The sequence below is a fragment of the Microtus oregoni genome, unplaced genomic scaffold (genome assembly GCF_018167655.1).
Source record: "Microtus oregoni isolate MIOR12 unplaced genomic scaffold, Mior012 000001F_ref0000356, whole genome shotgun sequence".
Taxonomy (NCBI): domain Eukaryota; kingdom Metazoa; phylum Chordata; class Mammalia; order Rodentia; family Cricetidae; genus Microtus; species Microtus oregoni.
In genome coordinates, this window is record NW_024543060.1 from 67462624 (window position 1) to 67484713 (window position 22090).

Consider the following 22090-nt stretch of genomic DNA (forward strand, 5'->3'; position numbering starts at 1 on the left):
ATCGCCATGTAAAATTCAGCCTCCATTTTCCACTTAAACAACGGTTCATGCTTCGCTTGGGGGCAAAAAAAATCCTCCCAGATAAGAGAGGCAAAGAGAGAGGAAGGAAATGTGCTTCACGGAGAGGGGAAAAGTCAGTGACACACTTCCTCCAATTGAATTGTTTGGGGGAAGTTTTACACCAGTGTCCTTCTGTCTGTTTCCTTAGAAAGAAGGTATAATGATCATCTCTTTTTAAAACGTAGACCCAGCCCCCAGGAGCCAGAATACACCCCAGAGTGTTTTTCCCTGCTGTCTCTTGGGCACATGAGTACTTCTAAACCTCAAGACGGAGGAAGAGAATCGTAACGTCAGATAATTGAGTCTTCCTACACCACTGCCTTCTTTTCAGGTGATATGATTCTGTCTGATATACGTAAGCCTTGCAGTTTATGGGGGTCTGTGACAAGTGCGAGAAAAGACATAAACACGTACTGTTTGCATAATGAGACGCTGGCGTCTATGTGGGAAACCACATAATGATGGGACTTGCAGATCATTATCTCTCCAGTGGTTATAAGAACGCCTTTGGAGAGAGGCAATTCTCTGCCTGGGAGAAGGAGAAGACTGAAATTAAATCCATCATAGTACCTACTTCGGTTTACCCACACCCACGACGCCTGTTTTCCAAATGGGGGTAAGAAAAGAATACACGCCGCTCAATACTTCATGTTAAGAGCCGTTTATTGGTAGTATGAAAACAATGTCAACTTTGCTGCATTGAACATTCATAGCGAGCCCAACATCTCATGTTTGCTGGGGGTAGTCCTCTCGCCTTCCTTTGTCTCATGAGAAATGAAAACTTTTAGAAATAGAAGGACGTGCGTGACAGCATCCTTTAGAAGAACTTCTGGGAATGAGGCAGGTTGGAGCATCCCCCCCAAGGCACCTGCCTCGTATTGGGAGAGAGATTCCGGGTAGACAGCATATTCAAAAATCCCTTCTTAGAAGAAGAGAAAGGAGTATTTAAAATTATTGGTACTTTTTAGAGTTACTATAAATTTGTTGATCCCCTTTTGAAAGCAAAACAAGTCACAATGTAGAAATATAGTGGCTGGAGTTGTAGAACAAGAACCAACTCTGTGCCTAATAATAGAATATATATATATATAGACATACATACATATATATGTATATATGTATCCAATGACAGTCATTGTGCTCTGTAATTGATTCATAGGAGGTACTATAAATACACATTTAATAGATATTATCAAGACACATTTCCATATAAAATAGTTACTGCATTTGATTTTTTCTTCCAAAACAAAAACCTATTTTTTTTAAAAATCTGTTATTGATCACTTGCAACGTCAGCAGCAAGATTCTGGTAACTGAGATAGGTAATAGCACTTAAACCGGGACAGGTGACTAGCTGGCCGTCCACTCACAAGCCAGACTCGGTGAACACGAAAGCATCTAAACACATGAGGACGACGTCTTCAGCGGCTCCTCCTGTCGTCAGTCACTGAATATTACACACATGGATTCCGTGTGGCAGGGAAGCCGCACAGACAAAACAAAATCCACCTTAGGCTGTGTGAGAAATTAACATACCGCCATCAGCACAGGACCTCCGAAATAATTTGGGGGGGGGGGGTGCTTACAGATGCATTCCTATACACAAAGGGTTGGCAGACCTTTATGTTGCCAGGTCTTCCCCAGTCCACGCCTCAGGTTGGTTTTAGAGCCTCCTCGTCTGCTGCAGGAGGGCTCCTTCGAGCAGCCGAAAGCAGGTGATTTTATTAATCACCCGTGAGAGATTGACACGTTGGTGAATCTTCACGGGATCACTGGACAGTTTCTGGTGGAAGTCTGCTCTCGTAGAGGCACAGGGCATGGTGCACAAATTCATACTGCTCACTGGTTTGGACCATGCCACCCCTGCATGGAAGAGATCATAAAATAACTCAGTGTGGCTGGCACCTTATCATACCGTAACCTCGACATGACACCAGAATTAGAGTGTTCTGCCAAACATGCGGAATAGATGATCTTACAATTTTTTTGTGACCCTTCTTACCTGTGTCTAAACATCATGTCAATGCAGTCATATGCTGTGCAATAGTGTCATATCATGATGCACTACTCATAGGTTAGTGATAATGATGACTCTGGTATGGACCAGCCCACCCTCTGACAGCTGTAATTACTCTGTACATTCCCTAATAATGCAGAATGATGACAAATGACTTTGTTGTTAGCATTGCTATTTACCATTCTTCTTGGTGTTACTTAGCTTATACACCTACTTTAATTTTAATTGGCTGGAAAACTGTATGTCACGTTAGGCTGGCAGCCACAGCACCGTATGTAGTTACTGTACTCGACTGCACTATCTTCTCTTGGGTATTCATTGGTTCTTGATGGTTTTGGGAGAAGCAGGAAATGCTGTATACATATTGTATCATCTAGGTGTGTGGTAGGCTGTGCTGTCTGGGTTTGTACACATGTACTATATAGTGTTTATACAACAAAGTTGTTCGATGTTACATTCTCCAGAACATCTCTCCATCATTTAGGAATGCATGGATCATGCTTTCTCTCTCCCCCCACCTCTACATATGTGTACATATGTGTGTGCTCTCTCATATATATATATATATATATATATATATATATATATATATACATAATATGGCTCAATATAATGCCATGCACTCTAGGCACCTGATTATTTATTTTAGTGTTTTGTGGTAGAGGATGACCTTGAACTCGATCCTCCTGCCTTCTGGAAGTGCTGTTACCTACTGTACTGTTATCAGAGCAGTGACAGAACCTTACAGTTGAATACTCGGACTCTGGGGTGAGTCAGGCCATCTAGCTCCAACCCTTCCTGTGCTAATTTTTACCTGTGTGCTGCACATAACTTCCTTAAAAGCGTTTGGTCTCAGTCCCCTCTTCTGTTAAAGCCAGGCAGTGGCTAGGTGACAAAGTCACCCTGAGTGTTAAACTCACAGCAGCTGGAGTGGAGGTTTTAGTTTCGCTGGACCCTTCCCATCCCTCTTCTGTTAAAATGCATTATGCATTTGGGCTAAAAGGGATGGCGACAGCGGGTTAACAAAGCACAGCCGCGCTGTGATCTATTGCTCTTAATACAAATGAAAGACCTACTGGGAAGTGCTTTATTTAAGGCTGTGAGGGCACCAAGCAGCCTTTGGGTGTGCGAGGCATCTAAACACAATAGTGGGCGGATCCTTCAGCTGACTGGAAACTGGGAATTGATTCTTGCTTTTCCTCTTTGCCACCCATTATCACCACCAGCTGTTCAGCCTTCCCAATGGCATAGATTGGAAGAAGGCAGCTTCTTTGGGAGAAAAGTCCCTAGTTCTCATCATATTTTGATATGCATAATACTTTTTTTCACGTTTTCTCCTAGGGTGATGGTTCTTTAGCTTGATAAACTGTCAAACCTTAATACAAAAGTTACCTATTCGTCATTTCACTAAGAGTTGCCACTAGAGTAATTATCCAAACTTTTGTAATCTCTCTGTAACTCTTTAGCCACACAGCAAATCCTATTTAAGTTTTAGTCTTGCTTTTAAGGAGTTTTTTTTTTTCCCTAGTGGTGTTTGGTACTACTCAAAACAATTTTTTGATCACGTAAGCCATCCCAACTTGAAGACATGATGCGTTGTTCGCACTGTGACATGACTTTGGTGAATGACAACTGAAACTGGCCTTGTACGTACGCCTGTCAAACTACTAAAGCAGCGACACTACACCCCCTGAGCTAGGCAGAGGTTCCTCAGGCAGCCTTGACACGGTGCCAAGACCATGCATTGGGCAAGAAGTGAAGAGGTGACTTCAGTTTCCAGTGTTAGCCACTTCCTTGTAGGAACAGTACCACAGTCTTTTCCAGTAGAACTGCACGTTCTGTTGACCGAGCAAGGACTGGTCAGAAGGTGGCAAGAGAAACAGCAGCTGAGAGAGAGAGAGATGTCATGTTTTTTTCCTAATTGTAAGATGACATCTGGAAACATTTGAAAAAAGCATAGCAGGTGTTCAGGAGATGCTGGTCTGGCCTGCATAGCTTGGGAGAGGTAGCCACAGCAAACATGAGGGCAGCTGTAGGGCACTGAGAGGCGCCTCCCTTCCTTTGACGTTTTCTCAGAGGATCGACACTCCTACGTCAAGCCGTGGGCTGCAAGAGGAACCTCTGTGTGCACTGCCTCTCTTGGGCTCCGGCCTGTGAACCTCCTGTTACTATTAACCTCATCTTGAGGCAAGCTCTCCCCTTTCTTAGCTGTTCTGTTCAGCAATGGCAGTTGCATGGCCGACTGGTGGACTAGAGGCGTCACGGTTTTTGTCTCGCTGTGGAGTCGCTCAGCAGTATGCTATCACGGTTGGAACAGATTTGCTGTGATTAGGTTCTATCAAGTCTAATGGATTGGGTTAACGAGGTCAAGGTACTGCTGCCAGTGAAGGTGGGGAAGATAAGAACACACAGGGCACACTGGCAAAAGTCTTGTGGATCTCAGAGCTCCAGGAAGACATGGGAACCGTGTTGGTATTTTCCTTTTTTTTTTTTTTCAGAAAATAAGAACAAAAGAAGTAGCATCAGAGGAGCCCTCAAAGAACAGTCATCAGAATTACTGGCAAGAGCTTGTTTCTTTATAGGCCGGGCTGTCAGCCAGCTTCTGGAATGTTCACGGACAGAGAAAGCTTTAGAGGTAGGCTTCCGAAGACATCAAAATGAATTTCTCTCTCTCTCTAACGCTCTCACCCTATTGGCCAACTGAAATAACCCCAGTAGGTCTCAAGATTCCTCTTGTAGTCACACAATAGTCCTCTAAGTGATGAAAACAACCATCAAAGTCCCGTAATCTTTCTTCTGTAGACTAAACATCCTGCGGTTACTCAACATTTCTGTGTCGCCTGGTTTCCCTGCCACCCACAGGCGGCATCTCCCACCTCTACGGGCGATTTTATGAACTAGGGCCTTCCTACAGTGCTGGATCTATACCCAATGCTATCTCTTCAGCAAGCACCTTTTCTCCCTTAGCTACACATTGTAGGTATTGCAGGGACATCAGCAGGTGAGGCCACTGGGCCTGCAGGTGCTTGATACTCAGCAAGCCTGCCTCTTAGGAACAGTTAGGCTAATTAAAAGTCAGCAGGACTGTCTTGAGTGTGAAAATTACAGGTTTATTTTCCCCATCCTGTATTGAAGCTATTGAAAATTTGAAATTAAACACAGGAACTTACACTTGTTCCTGTTCACTTCCATTTGTTAATTCTTCTGAGTGCAGTGTTCTCGTGTACTGAATCATCATTATTCCTAGTATTCAGTATACGGCTCTTGCATTTCTCGCTTCCAGTTTGGAACCTTCCAGGCATTCATCAGGCATGCCTTGCATCTCATCTAAGTCATTTGTTTAAAACCAAACGAAATGACAACAGCTAATAGAAATGACGGGACCAAAAGAAGATGGCGTCTTTATGATGAGTAATTTGATATGATATGTACTTTTTAATCTCATCTTAACATTGTTTCCAGTTAAGTTTTTTAAGGTCAAGTATGCTGTGCTTTTCATATTTGCTGCAGTGAAAAACACATAGCAGCTCTCGCATCAAAGAGGTGCTTAACGAGTCCTGAGGCAAATAGGTAATGTATCACTCAAATAATCTGGCCCTTGATACGTGAAAAAAGATAAATCATGGGCTAAAACAAAGCAAAAGTCTGCCAGGTTGCATTCATTAGATAACAGTTAAAATTTAAGAACTCGTCACAATCATCTTGGGAAATATTTAATAAATATTTCACAGAATATATTTGTATATAAAATATTCTATTGAACTTTATATGAACTTAAAAGCTAGGATTGATTAATTAAGGATTGATTGATTGATTAATTAATTAATTAATACAACCTTGAGGTTGTATTTAAGTTGTTCTAGGAAAAAATTTTTTTTTCTTTTGTAAGCTGATAATGGGAAACAAAACATAAACAGACCAAGGAAACTCTTACAACATACAAAATGTTTTTTGTGAACTGTTTTGAAAAACCAAAATAGAATATTTTTCTGGAAAAATGAATACAACTATATAGATTACAGGATCTACAAGAGATTTCATAGTGATGTGCCTCCCCCCACCCCAGTTTAGCAATAATTGATCCTAGCTAATTGATTCCATAAGATGGGATCTATGGATTTTCAGAAATCTAAATCTACACTACAGAAACAAGCAGTTCCTTGTGTGAACCAGTTCTAGAAAGTAAGAGTCAGGGATCCTCTGACCTATTGCTTTGAAGACAGCCGTCATCAAACAGAACTCCGAACGCATCATCCAACCGCGGTTCAAAGAGCAGACGTTAACAAGATCCCTCACCTCCAGTAGGTCATAGTTCAAACATAGCCCAAGATTTTAAAAGAGTTCCACAATGGTCCCAAGTCTTAGGAGATTATGGTGCACAGGGTCCCAAAGTGTCAGCGAATCATCGTCTGGCTAATTACAAGAAGGCTAGAAATTAGCATTATTGCTTAGATATCATAGAACTGAAGAATTTTCTTTAGGTGCAAATTTGGGTTTCACAAACCACTGTCTATTAAGTTATAATTTATGTCTACTATTAAGTAGGTATTAACCAAAAAAGAATAATTATCTAGGCCTATAGGCCTGTGATCTTAGCACTTGATAGGTGTGTGTGTGTGGGGGGGGGTGAGAATCGGCAGTTCAAGGTCACCCATGACACCTGGCTTTTGACTGTCTCAAATGACAAAATGGTGGTGGTGGGGAATTCAAATGAAAACAGCAACAGCAAGAGAGCCTTAGCTTGACAGTGGTTGCCAGTCTGAAAAGGTCTGGAATGCTAGGGTGTCAACTTCATTGCCAACAGGAATCTAAGTAGGCTAAGAGACCAGAACAAAACAAAGGCCAACGCAGCACACACTGTTGTCAAGATAAATTCGGTCTCCATTACCAACTGGATGATTTACCTTATCCCATCATCTCTGCAGTGATCAGTTGCATTTTCCACGCGGCAGTTGTACCTGCTAAGCACTGCTGTGAGGAGCAGATGGGACAATCCAATTCAAAGGCTCCCGGTCAAGCTAAGCTGCTGTGGATACTATAGACATAGTGTCCTCTGCTCAGACAGGGCTGGTGATAAAACTCTGGGGTGAATTAATACTCTGTCTGCCTTGTAGGACTAAGAGCAAGCCTGGCCAAGGATGAAGTGGTCTAAGTTGGGCAAGTCTGGATGGAGATGACCCAAATGTGTTTCTATACAACGAGGCAGCTATAGAAGAGGCAGTTCGTACAATGGGAAGCAGGGGGCTAGGAGCCTGGCAGACATCAGGGGTCCTCACTTTTAAACCTATAGGCTTTGTGATTTAATTAATTAAAATTTATTTTTATCATTTTAAGTCAGCATCTCGCTAAATCACCCCAGGTTTGGCTCAAACTCCTGCAGTCCTCCAGCCACAGTCTCCCGAGTGCTGGGATTATACAGGAGAACATCACCACTCCAGAGAGCTCTGCGGTTTTTATACAGGTCTCTAATCTCCTCCCACACAACCTGGCTTCTCCCATCTATAAAATCATGTGATTGACAGCTGTCATGTCACTGTGAGCATTAAACACATCAGAGCACATCCAGCTGTAGGACAGTCACAGAAAGCCCCTGGTCCCCAGTGGCATCGGGGAAGGAGGAGGTGAGCTGATCAAGAGTCCCTGGCACTTCCAGCTGTCACTAGGGTAGCCGTGTTTTTAGTGTCTCTTCATATTGGTGCTCTGTGGGAGGTTTTGTCTGTAAGAAGTTTTCCACTGTTCATACCCACAGAAGAGCTTGCAAGGCTTCAGGTTTCACAGGGTTTAATAGATAATTCATAAATGCTTAACACAGAGGCTGCTGATGCATAAGTACTAAATAAATGCTGTATAATTTTTTCTTTGAATCAGTGTTCCGGCAACACTTTACCTGGGTTGATCTCTACACCTCGTTGCTTGGCTCTGTCATGGTTCTCTCCCAAGCCATGGTGAGGTTCTGGTGATTCCCTCTTGGTAGGTCTGAGTTTACTAGTTTATCCTGTTCCTGTCCTACCCTATGCTCTGGAAACAAAGCCGCCCCCTTTATTGTAAAGGTGCTTCGGCTCTATTTTCCTTGTGGCCGTAGAATAGGAAGACAGTTAACCAGATCACAAAGGCTGCAGAGACGCTACCCTTTCTAGACATGCCAGCCAGATAGCTCATCTCATTAGTACTGCCAAGCCCTGCAAGGAAGCACGTAATTGTTCCAGCTGGGGGCCGACTCAAGTTAAAAGAGGGGAAAATGTAGGACTCCCCTGCCCACGCTTTGTAAGCGAAATGGTATTTTGGAAAAAAACCAAAACAAGACAAAAACTCTTAGAGCCTCCCAGATGTCCAGGGAGAGAGTTTCGGCTTTTACCATGTTAAAGTTGTGACCTTTTGTGACTGTTCACACACACACACACACACACACACACACACACACACACACAGCTATAGCCTTTCCTGCTGTACCACCCAGCCAGTATCCGGTCTAATCAGTAGACAGAAGGAATTCTGCAGGGGTGACTCACTTCTGGGCTAACAATGGAACTCTCGATCCTTTGCTTTTTATTATTTTCAAATCTGGAATTCTTTTGGTAAGGTTTGGTACAGTAAATTTAGAACAAAAGGGGTAGACATTAATGCGCCTCTCGGGTAAAGCTCCGACGGCTTTGGCGTGAGTCAAGCCAGGCCAAGCCTGTTGTCCGGGTGCAAGGCCCAGCTGCGTGGTGTACCAGACCCTCTACCAAAAGTTTCCCCAGATCTTTAGCAGATGTCCTATCAAGAAAGAAGAATTTAGATGGGTGGAGTAGGGCAAGTCTGTGATCTCAGTACACTTAAAGGTGGAGGCTGGAGGATTAGGACTGGGTCACATGAGACCCTGTTTAAAGAAAAGAAAACAAAGCCAGGTATGCTGGCTCCAGTTTTTAATCTCAGCACTCCAGAGATGGAGGCAGGCTGACCTCCATGAGTTCAAGACCAGCCTGGTCTACATAAGGAATTCCAGGAAAGACAGAGCTATATAATAGAGAGACCCTTTCTCAAAAGCAAAGCAACACAAAAACAGAAAGCAGAGGAGAACTAAAGAATAACCATGGCTGATACTGAACAGATATTTTGTGGTGTGTGTGTGTATGTGTGTGTGTGTGTGTGTGTGTGTGTGCATATGGAAGATAGCGAACAACTTCAAATGTAATTCCTTAGACACTAGCCACTTTGTTTTTCTTTTTTAAACAGGGCCTCTTTTTTAAACAGGGTCTGTACTTTCAAAGTAGGCTAGGGCTGCTGGCCAGTGACCCTCAGAAAGCTGCAGGTCTCTGCCTCTCCAGTACCCGGATTACAAGCCCACGGGAGCAAATGCAGCATTTTCTAAACATAGGTTCTGAGGATTGAACTCAGGTCCTCATGTTTATAAAACAGCAACAAAATCAAATCAAACAAAACAAAAGGTATGTTACCAACTGAGCCCAGTTCCCCTGGATCAGATATTGTGAACACTGACACTTTCTCTGAAGTAGAAGGCTCTAGGCCTAAAATATTTGTCGGACATAAAAGTCAGTGCAGATCAAGTGATAATTTGACTATAGCTCTAATTTGTGTGTGTGCGTGTGTGTGTGTGTCTCACATATACCAGTTTGGATTTGAACTCTGTGCAACCTAGAATGACCTTGAACTTCTGATCTGACTCTACCCACCCCCAAGGGCTGGGATTCTAAGCATATATTAACATTCCTGGTTTATGGAGTGCTGGCGGTTGAACCCACATCTTTGGGCATGCTGGGCGAGCTCTCTAATAGTTAAGCTACATCCCCGGAACTAGCTTTAGCATTGTTTTCAAGATTAGTTTTTCCTTGACAGCTATCCACCTTCCCCCAGCACCCACACTGAATAAGTGGGCTATTGTAAATACATCCAATTAAGTCCTAGCAGGAATGAAGATAAACATTGTCCTGGCAGTTCTTAGAAGGTCCCATTGTGAAACCTATTTTACAAAGAGGGTCTCTTATTAGGATCTCAAAAACAAGAATGTTGGGAAAACACATATCAGTTTCCAGAACTTAATCTCTAGATGTCCTGAGAATAAGTAAGCCCAAAATTCAGAATTCCTCATCTTCCAATGAGGTCTTTGGAACTCACTAGGTGTAGCGAGCATTGTGATTAGTTTGGAATACAAAAATGCAATGTTAGGCTGTGCTTGATAAAATTACAATAAGGAACAGAAACTTCATATCTGAAATTATTTTAGCTATACTTTGAAGATAATGAATATTTAAGGACATACATTAGAATAGAATTGATGCCATATATGTATGTTCCTTCTCTCAGATGGGTATGTTAAGAAAAAAAAGCTATCTACCAAACTGAAGTGGGCCATGAAAATATTTAAACAATAACGTGATGCCCACTGGAAGCTACAAGTGAAGTTGTTGGATATCGTTCCACTTTGAAGGCCCCCCAATGTAAGAGCACACGAGACAGCTCCAGATTCTGCTAACTCGCAAAGAAACTAGAATTAGACAGATTGCTTCCTGTTCTGTGAAAAGGGTGGGGTGTCAAGAAATGTGCTGAAAGCCTTCAAGCCAGAGATTCCAATGTAAATTTCACTTCTCAGATTCTGTTTTCAAATTCTGCCAGCATCCAGAGGTTCCAGCGGACTTGGGGGGGAAATAAAATGGGGGCAAATGTCTGCAATCTGTCTACACTAGCATGTATTTCTCTCCTCGCTGCTGGATGTCTTTGAACATTCACAGGCTGCCTTTGACTCACTCTCTTGTAACGTCTATGAGGCATGTCCTCAGTATTCCTAGGCCATATTATTAATATGGATCATTATTATCAGTTAGGATTATCATTGCGTGTGTATGATGCGTGTGTGCATATGTGTTTTAGTTCTTGCCTTCCCATCTCATTTGAGTCAGGACACCTTTATTGTTTGCCTTTGTATATGCAAGTCTAGTAGCCTAGTAGCTTCTTCTAATTCTCCCATCTGCACCCTCCATCTCACTGTAGGAGAACTCAGATTACAGATGCCTTCTACTGTGGTTTTAATGTATTTTGGAGACTCAAATTCAGGTCCCACTTTTATGGCAAACACTTTACCCATGGAGCCATCTTCTCAGCCTTCATCGTTATTACTTATTTTAAAAAAGAGATAGGAGCATATATTATATTCAGTGCATAAATGACCTTATGTCACTACCTTCCACCGCACGCTTTGGCACTTTCGTGAGCCTATTACAGAGGCAGTGATATGGTGAAGGGCTACTGGTTGATATATCTCCATAGCAACTGAATTCTCAATTATTAGTATTGGAGGTTAGAAGATTAAACAAAGTATAAAAGGGCTTTCTAAGTAACACAAAATGATTACACTGTGTTCTCTTTGAAACTAATGTTATGGATCCTCTCTTTCATCTAATTTTATTTTATTTATTTTTTTAATATTTATTTATTTTATTTATTTATTATGTATACAATATTCTGTCTGTGTGTATGTCTGCACGCCAGAAGCGGGCACCAGACCTCATTACAGATGGTTTGTGAGCCACCATGTGGTTGCCGGGAATTGAACTCAGGACCTTTGGAAGAGCAGGCAATGCTCTTAACCACTGAGCCATCTCTCCAGCCCCCTCTAATTTTATTTTTAAATTGCTAATCTATGGTTGTATGATAACCATCTCAACAGGAAAATGTGAGTTACTCAAACATCTCTTTCCACACCAGCCAGCACAGAATCCCTTGTACTTATCAGATCTTGCGTTTGTAACAAGTATTCTAAACTAAAATAATCAGAAATAGGCGGCATTTTCCCTTGGTTTATATATCAAGAAGTTCAGCATCATTGTGAAAATGTTAGTACATGAATTTACGACTTTGTGTTTAACCTAGTGGAGTCTCCCACTACAGAAAACAACAGCCTTTGCTAAACAAACAACAAAAATCCCAAATCTAAGCGTTTAAAAATTTGAGCAAAATTAGAAATTCAGTTTAGAGTGTTAAAAAGAAATCAAGCATGTCTATTAGCATAAACCTATATTGCCAGTTACTTGAGTGGTTGATGAAGGAGAATCTCAAGCTGCGGACCGGTCGCAGTCACAGTGAGTTCAAAGCCACTCTGGGCAACTTAGTAAGGCTGTACTTCAAAACAAAAAGCAAAAGGAGAGATGGGATATAATTTATGAAACTCTACATTCGGTCCCCAGTACTAACACACACACACATACAGGTATATTTAATATTTGAATTGAGCTGGGAAATGTGACATCCTTTTTTGTCTCAGATTCCCCTTTAAGAATGAATCCTGTAGTTACTATTTCTGAGGCCAGATATTTTTACAGCATCCTTTTCCTAGTAGGTAGCAAGCAAATGTTATGGCTATTATTACCATGGCATTGTTCTTCATGTAACCAAGGCTCAGAGATCCCAACGGAGCAACAGAGGGATCTGAGAACACAAGGGCTCATTCTTCAATCACTGCACCTTGGGGTTGAAAAGGCATCTTATTAGAGGGGTCCTCACGTTCATGTGGGTTCCCAACAGTATCGGGACACCAACTGAACACAATATATTTGTCACTGACTTTCAAAGAAATGCATGGAGGTGTTACTGTGAGCCATGGAATTAAAGCTAATTTACAAACATGAGATTCAAAACGCAAGGCAGAAGCCTACGAAATCGTTTACTCCCCAAATGAGGTCTTTGCACAGAAGGGGTTAGGCTCCACCTTTCTTTATGCTAATAGGCAGAGAGGTTGAGAGTGGACTAATGGTCACAGAAAGCTGGGGAAGAGGTAAGATCTGCTTCAAACATCTTGGCGTATGGTCTGAGATGCCTGACTATACACAGTGCCTGGTTGCCTGTACACTCTCCCACCAGACAGTCCTCGGTCAGTCCCAATTGCTACAGCACCTTTTTGTCTTTTGATCAAAAATGAAAACCATGGGGAAGAGGGGATGAACCATTAATACTCTTCTGAATAAAACACGCGTGGGTGCTTTGCGCTGAATTTGAACTACTTAGAGAAAAAAGATACCTCATTTTAGCTGCAAATATGTTTAAAAGTATTAATAAAGCAGAACCACAGACTTAGGAATCTTCCAGGAGAACTTGCATCTATTTATGGAAACTTCCCAAAAGCCAGGGACGATAGTGCTTTGCCAGAAAAACAAGGAGCCTACTGGAAGGCTGTGTTACAATTTTGAACTGGAAACATCCATTCAGCCTACATGCTCGGCCTGAAACCGGACCACTTAAGTTTGCTGCTAGCATGCAGATTTGTGATTTGAGTACAAATGACCTTCTCTTGTCTGGTTTCATAACAACCAGAATGTATTGTCATGTATATATATATATTTTTTCCAAATGGGAGTTTTGATTCTGACCAGCACTCAAACTCTTGACTTATCGATTGTGAGATAAGTCCCCACATCCAAGTCAGTGTCTTGTTTTTTTCTCGGCTCTTAGCCATCTTTGGCTTATCTGAGGAAACAGCTGTGGAGATGGGTAGATTACTTGTCCTCTATTCAAAGACAGTTTTCACTCTATAGCCTGTGATGGCCTCAAAGTCTCTGTGTAGTTCAGAATGGCCCCCAGCTCATGGCGATCCTTTTGTTGTGGTTCCTCCAGTGTTGGGATTACAGCTGTGAGCTACCATGCCCAGAGTGAGGGGTAGACTAGAAGATGCCCTGTGCACAGCCTGGCAGACTTTTGGGCAGAAGCCATTGCTAAAATGAATACAGAGTTTAAGCTGGGCCTGGTGGTGCATGCCTGCAATTCCAGCTAATCAGGAGTTTCAAGGCCTTACTGGGCTATATTGAGTTTAAAGTCAGTTTGGACAACTAAATTAAACTCTTTCTCAACAATAAGAAACTAAAACATGAATTGGGGATATAGTTCAGTGGTGGAATGCTTACCTAGCAAATGGGAGGCATTGGATTCAGCCTCCAGTAACACACGCACACACACACACACACACACACACACACACACACACACACACGCATACACACACAGAGGGTGAGAGAGTTCAAGCCAGGACTGTGGGTGTAGAGTCTTATTTCTTACTATGAAGAGTATTTAATAATCCAAGGACAGCCTCCCCCTTGTCATGGTCCCTATCATGTTCAAATTAACGTTCCATCTCAAGTCCTTTTCCACACCAGACTTTAGAAGAACAACACGTATTCTTGGACTTCTTTCTTTCCCACTCTGGTGTTCTTTGAGGGGACTTTTGTGTGGTTCAATGAGTGGGGAAGAATATGGCAACAGTTTGAAATCAGCGTCTGCTGGGGAACTTCAGGAACTTTTCAGACCTTTAAAGCTTCTTTTTGAGACTTGTTTCTTTCCTTCCTTCCTTCCTTCCTTCCTTCCTTCCTTCCTTCCTTCCTTCTTTCCTCTCTCTCTTTCTTTCTTTCTTTCTTTCTTTCTTTCTCTCTTTCTCTCCCTTCCTTCCTTTCTTTACCTTCCTTCCCCTCTTCCTCCCTCTCTCCTTCCCTCCCTCCCTCCCTCCCTTCCTTTTTTTCTTTGCCTGAATAGTAACTAAAAGGGTCTGACACTTAGCAGGCGGTCAATAAATAATCATCCATACGTTATAATCATTCGTAGAGGGACACACGGTAATGAAATACACTAGGGCGCTCCTCTTTTCACAACCAGGTTACCCTATGACATGTTCAGTGACATTTGTTGAATGAACGAATGGATGGAAAACCACTCTGAGCAGACATCTCTAGAGCCTGGTCCACAGCCTGTTACAAACACCCATCTTGCAGTCACTCCACGGTAATGCTCATTTCAAGTGATTTCAATGTGTGGATTGGTGTAGAACCCACCTCTGTGGTGAGAGAGAGGGCTATTTGGGCTAATGCTCGGCTCTCACCACCTAGAAACACCTGGAGTTTTTCTACCAGGAGATCCCCATTTTCTCTTGACCTTTCTCTCCCTTATACACTATGGATCCATAGGACCTGATTTTTCCCATCACAGGCATCTCAAGCTAGAGTTTTTCTGCTTCTTGACAATGTCCCTAGGTCTTTCCACTGCATAGGACATGACCGGTTCCTGGTCTGCAAGGCCATTCCAAGGTGTGCTTGATGTCTTGATTCCCCTTCTCTGTGTCTCTTAGTCAAAATGCAATTTCTCTATGTATTCCTAGCCTGGGAAAGGACACCGCCTCTAGTGTTAATAGTGGAAGGGGGATATAAAATCTTAACCCTTCCCTTGCAAGCCTGTGCTCATGTTTCTGTTAGGCCAAGCCTGGCTTGCTAATAGCAGTTTTATATTGTATTTTACTTATGAGAGACAGGGTCTCGTTGTAGCTCGGGCTGGCATCTCAATTCAGCGTGTGGCTGAGATTGACGTCAAACTTTCTGTTTTCGCCGGCAAGGGGTGGGATTTGGAGGTGTGTGCCACCACATCCGGCTAAAAGCAGTATTTTAGACATCCACGCTACACAGCAGAGACCTCCTCCACAGCAGAGATCACCTGGTGGCCGGAAGCTTTCCTGTGCTTCTCAGACAGCACTCCCCTCACCCCAGGTGACTAGGAAACAGCTGTCATTCACACTAGAACGGTTTAAGCCCCATAGTGCACTATTCCTACTGTATGCTTTTAATTAGAAACGTACCACCCACGTGGTGCGACTCAGTCAGGCAGTTTTACAGCAAGCACCGCCAAATCCTGTTGACTTCCATCTAGCTATTCAAACCGTTTGAGTTAGAAGTCGTTAGTCCTGGATTCCTCTTGAATCCACTTTGCCACTTCCTAAATCATATGATTTTGAACAAGTTACTGTCTGTCTGTCTGTCTTTTATTTGTTTTTCATGTTTGTGGTTTGTGTTGTTGTTTGTTTTGTTTTCTTTTTCGGGACAAGGTCTTTCTTATGTGGTCCAGTTTGCCCTCAAACTCAGTGAGGGTGCCTTTGAACACCAGCTCCCCCTTACTCTACCTTCCTAGTGCTGGGATTAGAGGCAGGTGCCACTATGCCTGGCCTAACGTCACTGTTTTATTTTGGGAAAATGAAAAGAAGAGCATAAGGAGCGCGCTCCCTGCGTCACACTTTTGAGTTTGCTTTGTGAGTTAGAGGAATTGTGTGCTTAGCAGAGCATGGTGGAGTTTTCCTAAGGAAACACATTTCTGTCTGCTGACTCCCACATTCTGGAATGTCTGAGAGGTCCTGAGTAGAAGGCTAGGTTGGCCAGGGAGATCACAGAGGAAGGGTGGAGGCTGAGGAGGCATTAAAGAAAGACACAGTGCAAGAGAGCGGGGGTGAAAACTGGGTTTTCTAAAACTGTATTTTCCTTCCTTCCTTCCCCACTTCCTCCCTCCTTCCCTCTCTCCCTCCCTCCCTTCCTCCCTCCCTTTCTTTCTTTATCCTTCTTTGTTCTTTCTACCTCTCTTCCTCTGTCCCTCCCCCCCCCTTCTCCCCTTTCTCCTTCCTTCCTCTTTTTCTCTTTCGATCCTCCACTTTCTTGGGCTCACTGAAAAATCAAGGCTAACCTCAAACTCAAAATCCTCCTGCCTCAGCCTCTTAACTGTTGGGCCAACAGACCTGGTTTGCTTTCCTTTTACTGGCCAGAGTCAAAGGCATGGCTGTTAGCAGGAGTCAGCCCGCAAGTGGAATTTTAATGGTAAACTCTATCAGGAGAACACTGACCTGGTAGAGTAAGAGCTGAAAGATGGGGAAGAAACAAAAGGAAGATGAGGGGAAAAGAGGAGGAAGGATTTCTGTTTTGTTTTTCATCACTCCTAGAAAGCCAGGCAACTAAAGGAAGAAACACAGGGAGGCAGGCTGGGGAAAAACCTCTCAAGGAACCTCATTAGGCAGAGTGTCTCTTTCCAAAGAAGCAGCTCCAAGAATGAACTTACTTACTGAGGTCTTAGGAAATCAGTTAAATATATTTGACACACGCATTGGCAGCAACTCAAGTCCAAGGGCAAACCAAACCAACAGGGAATTTGGATATGTTTTAAAGCGTTTATCAAGAATTAAAAAAAGTCCAGCCCCGTGGGAAGACCTTGGTACTGATAGAAGGCCAAGGCCAAAATTTCTGGCCATTTGCTGTAGGAAGGAAGGAGTAGATAGAGGTGGAGGCATTTTGATATTTGATTTTTTTTTTAAAGTGTTGTGATTCCTTTCAAAAGTAGAGAACAATTCAGTGGGGTCGGCAGGGGAATGGATTGGGAAGTAGAGACCAAGGCAGAGGTCAGGCTACAAAAGTGAGTAGGGGAGGGGGAAGATGGGGGGTGAGATCAACAGCCACGGGAGCAAACCACATGCAGGCCAAGCGCCTTACGCAGTATGCAGTCTGAAATGGCATCAGGGCAGGTGTTGCTGGCTACCACCTTGGCTCAGATTTGCCCTCCATGCTCTTCGGCTGGTCCATGGAATTCTGGAATTGGAGAGGGAGAACAGCATCCGACTTGGAGCTGTGGGTCAGAGAGCCTCAGGGACTTGGGGTCCCATGCTGGGGCGAGCAACACAGCAGGAATCCTGGGCTTGTTGGGCTCCTCCACGTTAGGACCCAAGGGGTGAAAAGAGGTCTCCCAATCTGGAGAAACAGTCAGATCTAATGGTTTTAAATCACATTTATTTAGTGTGTGTGTGTGTGTGTGTGTGTGTGTGTGTGTTTGTGTGTGTTTTAGGGAGCTCACTAAGGCACATGTGGGAGAGCTGAGGACAACTTGTAGAAGCCAGTCCTCTCATTCTTCCATGTGGGTCCTGGGGATTGAACTCAGATCCTTGAGTTTGGTCCCAAGCACCTTAGCCCGTTGAGACTATATATTGTAACCGGGTGCAGGCCAAAGAATCTTTCAAGTCTAAGATGACAATTAGGATTGAAGAGTGGGAATATTGCGATTGATTTTAGTATGTCCAAAATGAAAATACTTTGAAAGGATGTAGCATTTGGAATATGCAGAGCAGATAGAGAGGGTAAAGTTGGGCTAAGAAACGTAGCTGAGGGTTTAACCACATTACGGGTCTCATCCCACTGGAATGCAGCTTGCAAACCTGTGTGTGTATCCATGACTGTATCACTTGTAGGTGCATATTTAATGCATAGACTACCTATACTGACAGAACTTCCCATTTATAGTTTTTGCTGTCACGATGGGAAGTATATACTGTTATTAATTTCATTTTTCCGATGAGAAAGTGAAGAATTGGGAAAGTCAAGGAAGCTGTCTAAGGCCACACAATGGGAAGCAGGGAAAGAGAAGATGGAGACACAGGGTTAGAATCCAGAGTCTGAACTGCGATGATGGTTAGTCTCTACTAAACCAAGACATAGAAGGAAGGGCAGATACGTAGAGTAATTCAGATACTAATAACCACGTGACATTTACAAGAGGCTTCTATATGCCTCCCATTTTCCAAGTGCCATATATCACACACACGCGCGCGCACACACACACATGACACACACCCTTATTGCATTACCAGAATACCCTTGTTTCCTTTTGAAATCTTAGAACTCAGTAGGCATTCAAAAATATTAATTGGAAAATTCTCTCTCTCTCTCTCTCTCTCTCTCTCTCTCTCTCTCTCTCTCTCTGTGTGTGTGTGTGTGTGTGTGTGTGTTTTAAATTTTAGATAGGGTCTTAAAATGCAGTTTGTACTACTAATTCAGTTCAGGCTAGTACATTCTCAGCTAGCACGCTCTTCTTGCCTCGGCCTCCAAAGTGCTAGGATTATGTGCATCTCAGTGCCTGGCCATTGCACAAACTTTAAATAACTGTAAACAGACAGTTGTACTTTTGGGGATGGATTCCCAGGTAACAGGGCTGAAGTCCAAGGAACTCAGCTCCCATGACTTCTTCACTGGATCTTTCCATAGTGCATGCTTCTGGCTCATATAATCTAGTTTACATCTTGGCTTCTTCTTTCCCTCTCAAAGGGCAAAAAGCTTCCTTTGTTGCTGCAAGACTGTATTTGCATGTTGAATATCTAGACCCACCCTGGATTTCTGATTACTTAGCATGATTTGTTTGTATGAAAGGAGAGAACCCTGTATTTCCACCTTCTTCCCTGTAGAGTGTTCCCCGTAGAGCTTTGCCTTGTCCCCTGGAGGTGTGCCTCTCACCCTCCCTGGAAGCCACTCTTAAGAGGCATCGACTCTTGTTCCCTATCGCTGACCCAGCTCTCCATTCTCCACTCCATTCTCAAGCTCAGCTGGGGGCAAAAAGTTTCTTCTCTGTTTTGTTTTCAAACTTAGCATCGATTATCATAAGGATAACCTTCCCACGTAGACACTTTTGGACGGCTACTGCATTAAAAAAAAAAAAGGAAAATAAAGTGGTAGGAATTCTTGTAGAAAACAAGAATTTTTTGACTATTTGGGAATTAAATCCAGTAATAGCGCAAAGAATTGAAAATGGAGTCTAAAATAAACATGTTAATATTCATTGTGACATCATTATTCATAACAGACAAAATACAAAACCAATACATACATTGATCAACACATAAATAGATGAGCATAGTGTCTTATAGACAGATAATGGAATATTTTTCAGGGCATTCTGACACATGTCAGAATACGGATTAACCTTGAAGCTACTATGCTACATGAAATGAAGCCAGGCACAAAAAAGACAGTTACAGCCTGCTTTTGATAATGAATGTTACCTAGATTCAAGTGTGCTAGTGTATTATACACAGATAACGAGGCTAGTCTGTGCTACATGAAAACAAAAAAACTGAAAAGAAGAATAAAGAGGATGTGCTGAAGAAAGAGAAGGGAGAGAAGGATGAGGAGGACCAAGAATAGTCAAGAGTGTACAGACAGGACGATGGTTTCCAAGTGCTGGGTTGGGAGAGGGATGACTTGATGGACACAGTTTTGTAAAGTGAAGGCAATTCTGACCATTGTTTGTCTAACGGGGAGTGTTTGTGCACTCAACACACACTCTCCACTCAAGAATGCCTAGGATGTTCTGTGTGTTTCATCACATTTTGAAAGCTGATTTTAAAAAGGACTCCTGGAAATAGCAAAGCGTTCATGTTAAAGGTTCAAAATACTAAACCAAGTGGTTCAATTAAGTCATAAGAAAAATGCAGATTATACACGAAGGAGTTCAGATTTAAGACATTATAAACATACTGAAGATGAGGAATATTTAACCATGAGCTTTGGTATTTGGGCTTCTGACAGTTGGTGTTATACACCAGTTTCTTCAATGTCTTTTTTGTTGTTGTTTTGTGGTAAGTTTTGTTATAATAGGCCTCCAACTTGTTATCCCATGTGCCTGAACCTTCAGTTTCTTCCCTTCTCCTTCCTCTGCCCCCTCTCTCACTCCCCCTGTCCCCATTCCATCAGTCTCTCCCCGACTCTTCTCGTGGTAAGCTCTCTATAACCTAGACTGTCTTGCTTAGATATAATTTTAATGTAATGCATATTCTTCTCTTCTTTTTGGCCGGTGTGTGTTGTTGTGGGAGTGGGTTAGTGTGTGTGTGTCTGTAGTCTATGTACATGTATATGTGGGCACACTGGATGCATGTGTGTGCATACATGTGCACACACGTGCATGTGGCAGTACACGGTTAATGTTAGGTGTCTTCCTCAGTCACTCTTCCCCTTGTACAGTAAGGCATTCTCTCATTGAACCTGGCTACTTTCTGGCTAGTCTAGCTAGCCAACTTGTTCTGGGGACCTCTGGCCTCCACTTCCTGCTCTCTGGAATTATGAGTTGCTTGTCATGCTCACTGATGTTTTTTGTGGTTCCTGGGGATCTGAACTCTGGTCTTTATGTTGTGAAGTCAAAATGCTTTCAAAATGCTCTACCTACAAGGCATGTTCTTTAGTATGGAGACCCAGGACCTTAGAGCTGTCATGTCTGTGAAGTGAGGTGGATTAGATGAGGCTGTGGGGGACAGTCCTGAGGTCTCTATCACGCCATCCCGTTTACATACCTGTCTACGCGAAGCTGGCAGACAATACTTAGTGCGTCCACGACTCCCTCTTCTTTCAGCTGCTGACAGCCAATGGATGTGGCGATGAAGCATCCTGTCCTCCCAATCCCTGCACTGAATGGGAAAGAAAAGGAACGAGAAGATAAGGAAAAGCAACAAAGCTAAGCTGCATGATTTTTAAAGCATACTTTTTAACTTTGAAACTATGAGAACTAATAATAACAATGATAAAGCTACTATGGGTTGACAATCACACATCTAGCCTGTGCTGTGCTTAAAACTCTCTTTGGTTTACTTCGAGCAGTTGAACGAGCATGGTGGAAGGAGGTGAGGGGTTGGGAGGATGTGCAGACATTGCAACTGTTCTAGAAAGAATAATTAAGGCAAGGAATAGGCAGTTGGGGAAAAAGGGGAAATATTTAGACACACTACAATGTCTAAATGTGAACTGTGGAAAACAAAATATCAAAGAGAACCAGGCCTGGAGGACAAGAAGGATTGTATTGCTACAGGGACAGAGGGGATTCTGGGATGAGTACTGATCAGGAGATGCGGTTAGATGCTGGAGTCTAGTGAATAAACAAAGATTCACTTCTATTTAGGAGAATGAATAAGATTGGAAGCACATATTTCCAAGTCACTTACATTGAGATGGTAACTCAATAGAAATACAACGTGTTTTAGAGAGTTTATGTATTTACCTGCCTTACATAGCAAGTCTATGGGATCAACTTTAGCCCCTGCCATTTTGATCACCATTTTTATGTAAATTTCTCTCAACTCTGTATCTCAAGTCCCCAAACTTCTCCTAGGTGGAACTCTCGATGTTACTGTTTTTCACAAGTTCAATACACTTAAATATACGCATCTCTTTATCTCTCCCACAATGGCATCATCCACCTTGTAAGGTTTTCTAGCCTAGGAATCCTGGCTCCATCTTCCACATCTGCACCTCTCTCACCCCCCTCCCCATCTCATCTGTCGTCAGCTGAGCCTTTGGGACCGTGCTTTCCTGTCTGTAGCACATGCGCATGCTCAGTGTATCCTCATTTCATGATCAACCCGTGTCATCATGCTTCCCAGTCCTCAAATCTTTTTGTGGATTGGTTCATGGTGCAGCTGCT

At 42.9% G+C, this 22090-nt stretch overlaps 1 protein-coding gene across 5 annotated transcripts in view; it reads right to left on the minus strand.

The window, feature by feature from the left end:
- Positions 1-711: 711 nt before the first annotated feature.
- Positions 712-22090, minus strand: part of Ptprr (protein tyrosine phosphatase receptor type R) — a 235564-nt gene continuing 214185 nt past the window's right edge. For all 5 annotated transcript variants that reach the window (XM_041673784.1, XM_041673776.1, XM_041673800.1 and 2 more), the window contains 2 exons: positions 20967-21080; positions 712-1923 (listed from right to left, as the gene is read on the minus strand). In XM_041673784.1, coding sequence (XP_041529718.1) covers positions 1830-1923; positions 20967-21080 — 208 coding nt within the window. In that variant the 3' untranslated portion in view covers positions 712-1829. The remainder of the gene's footprint in view (positions 1924-20966; positions 21081-22090) is intronic.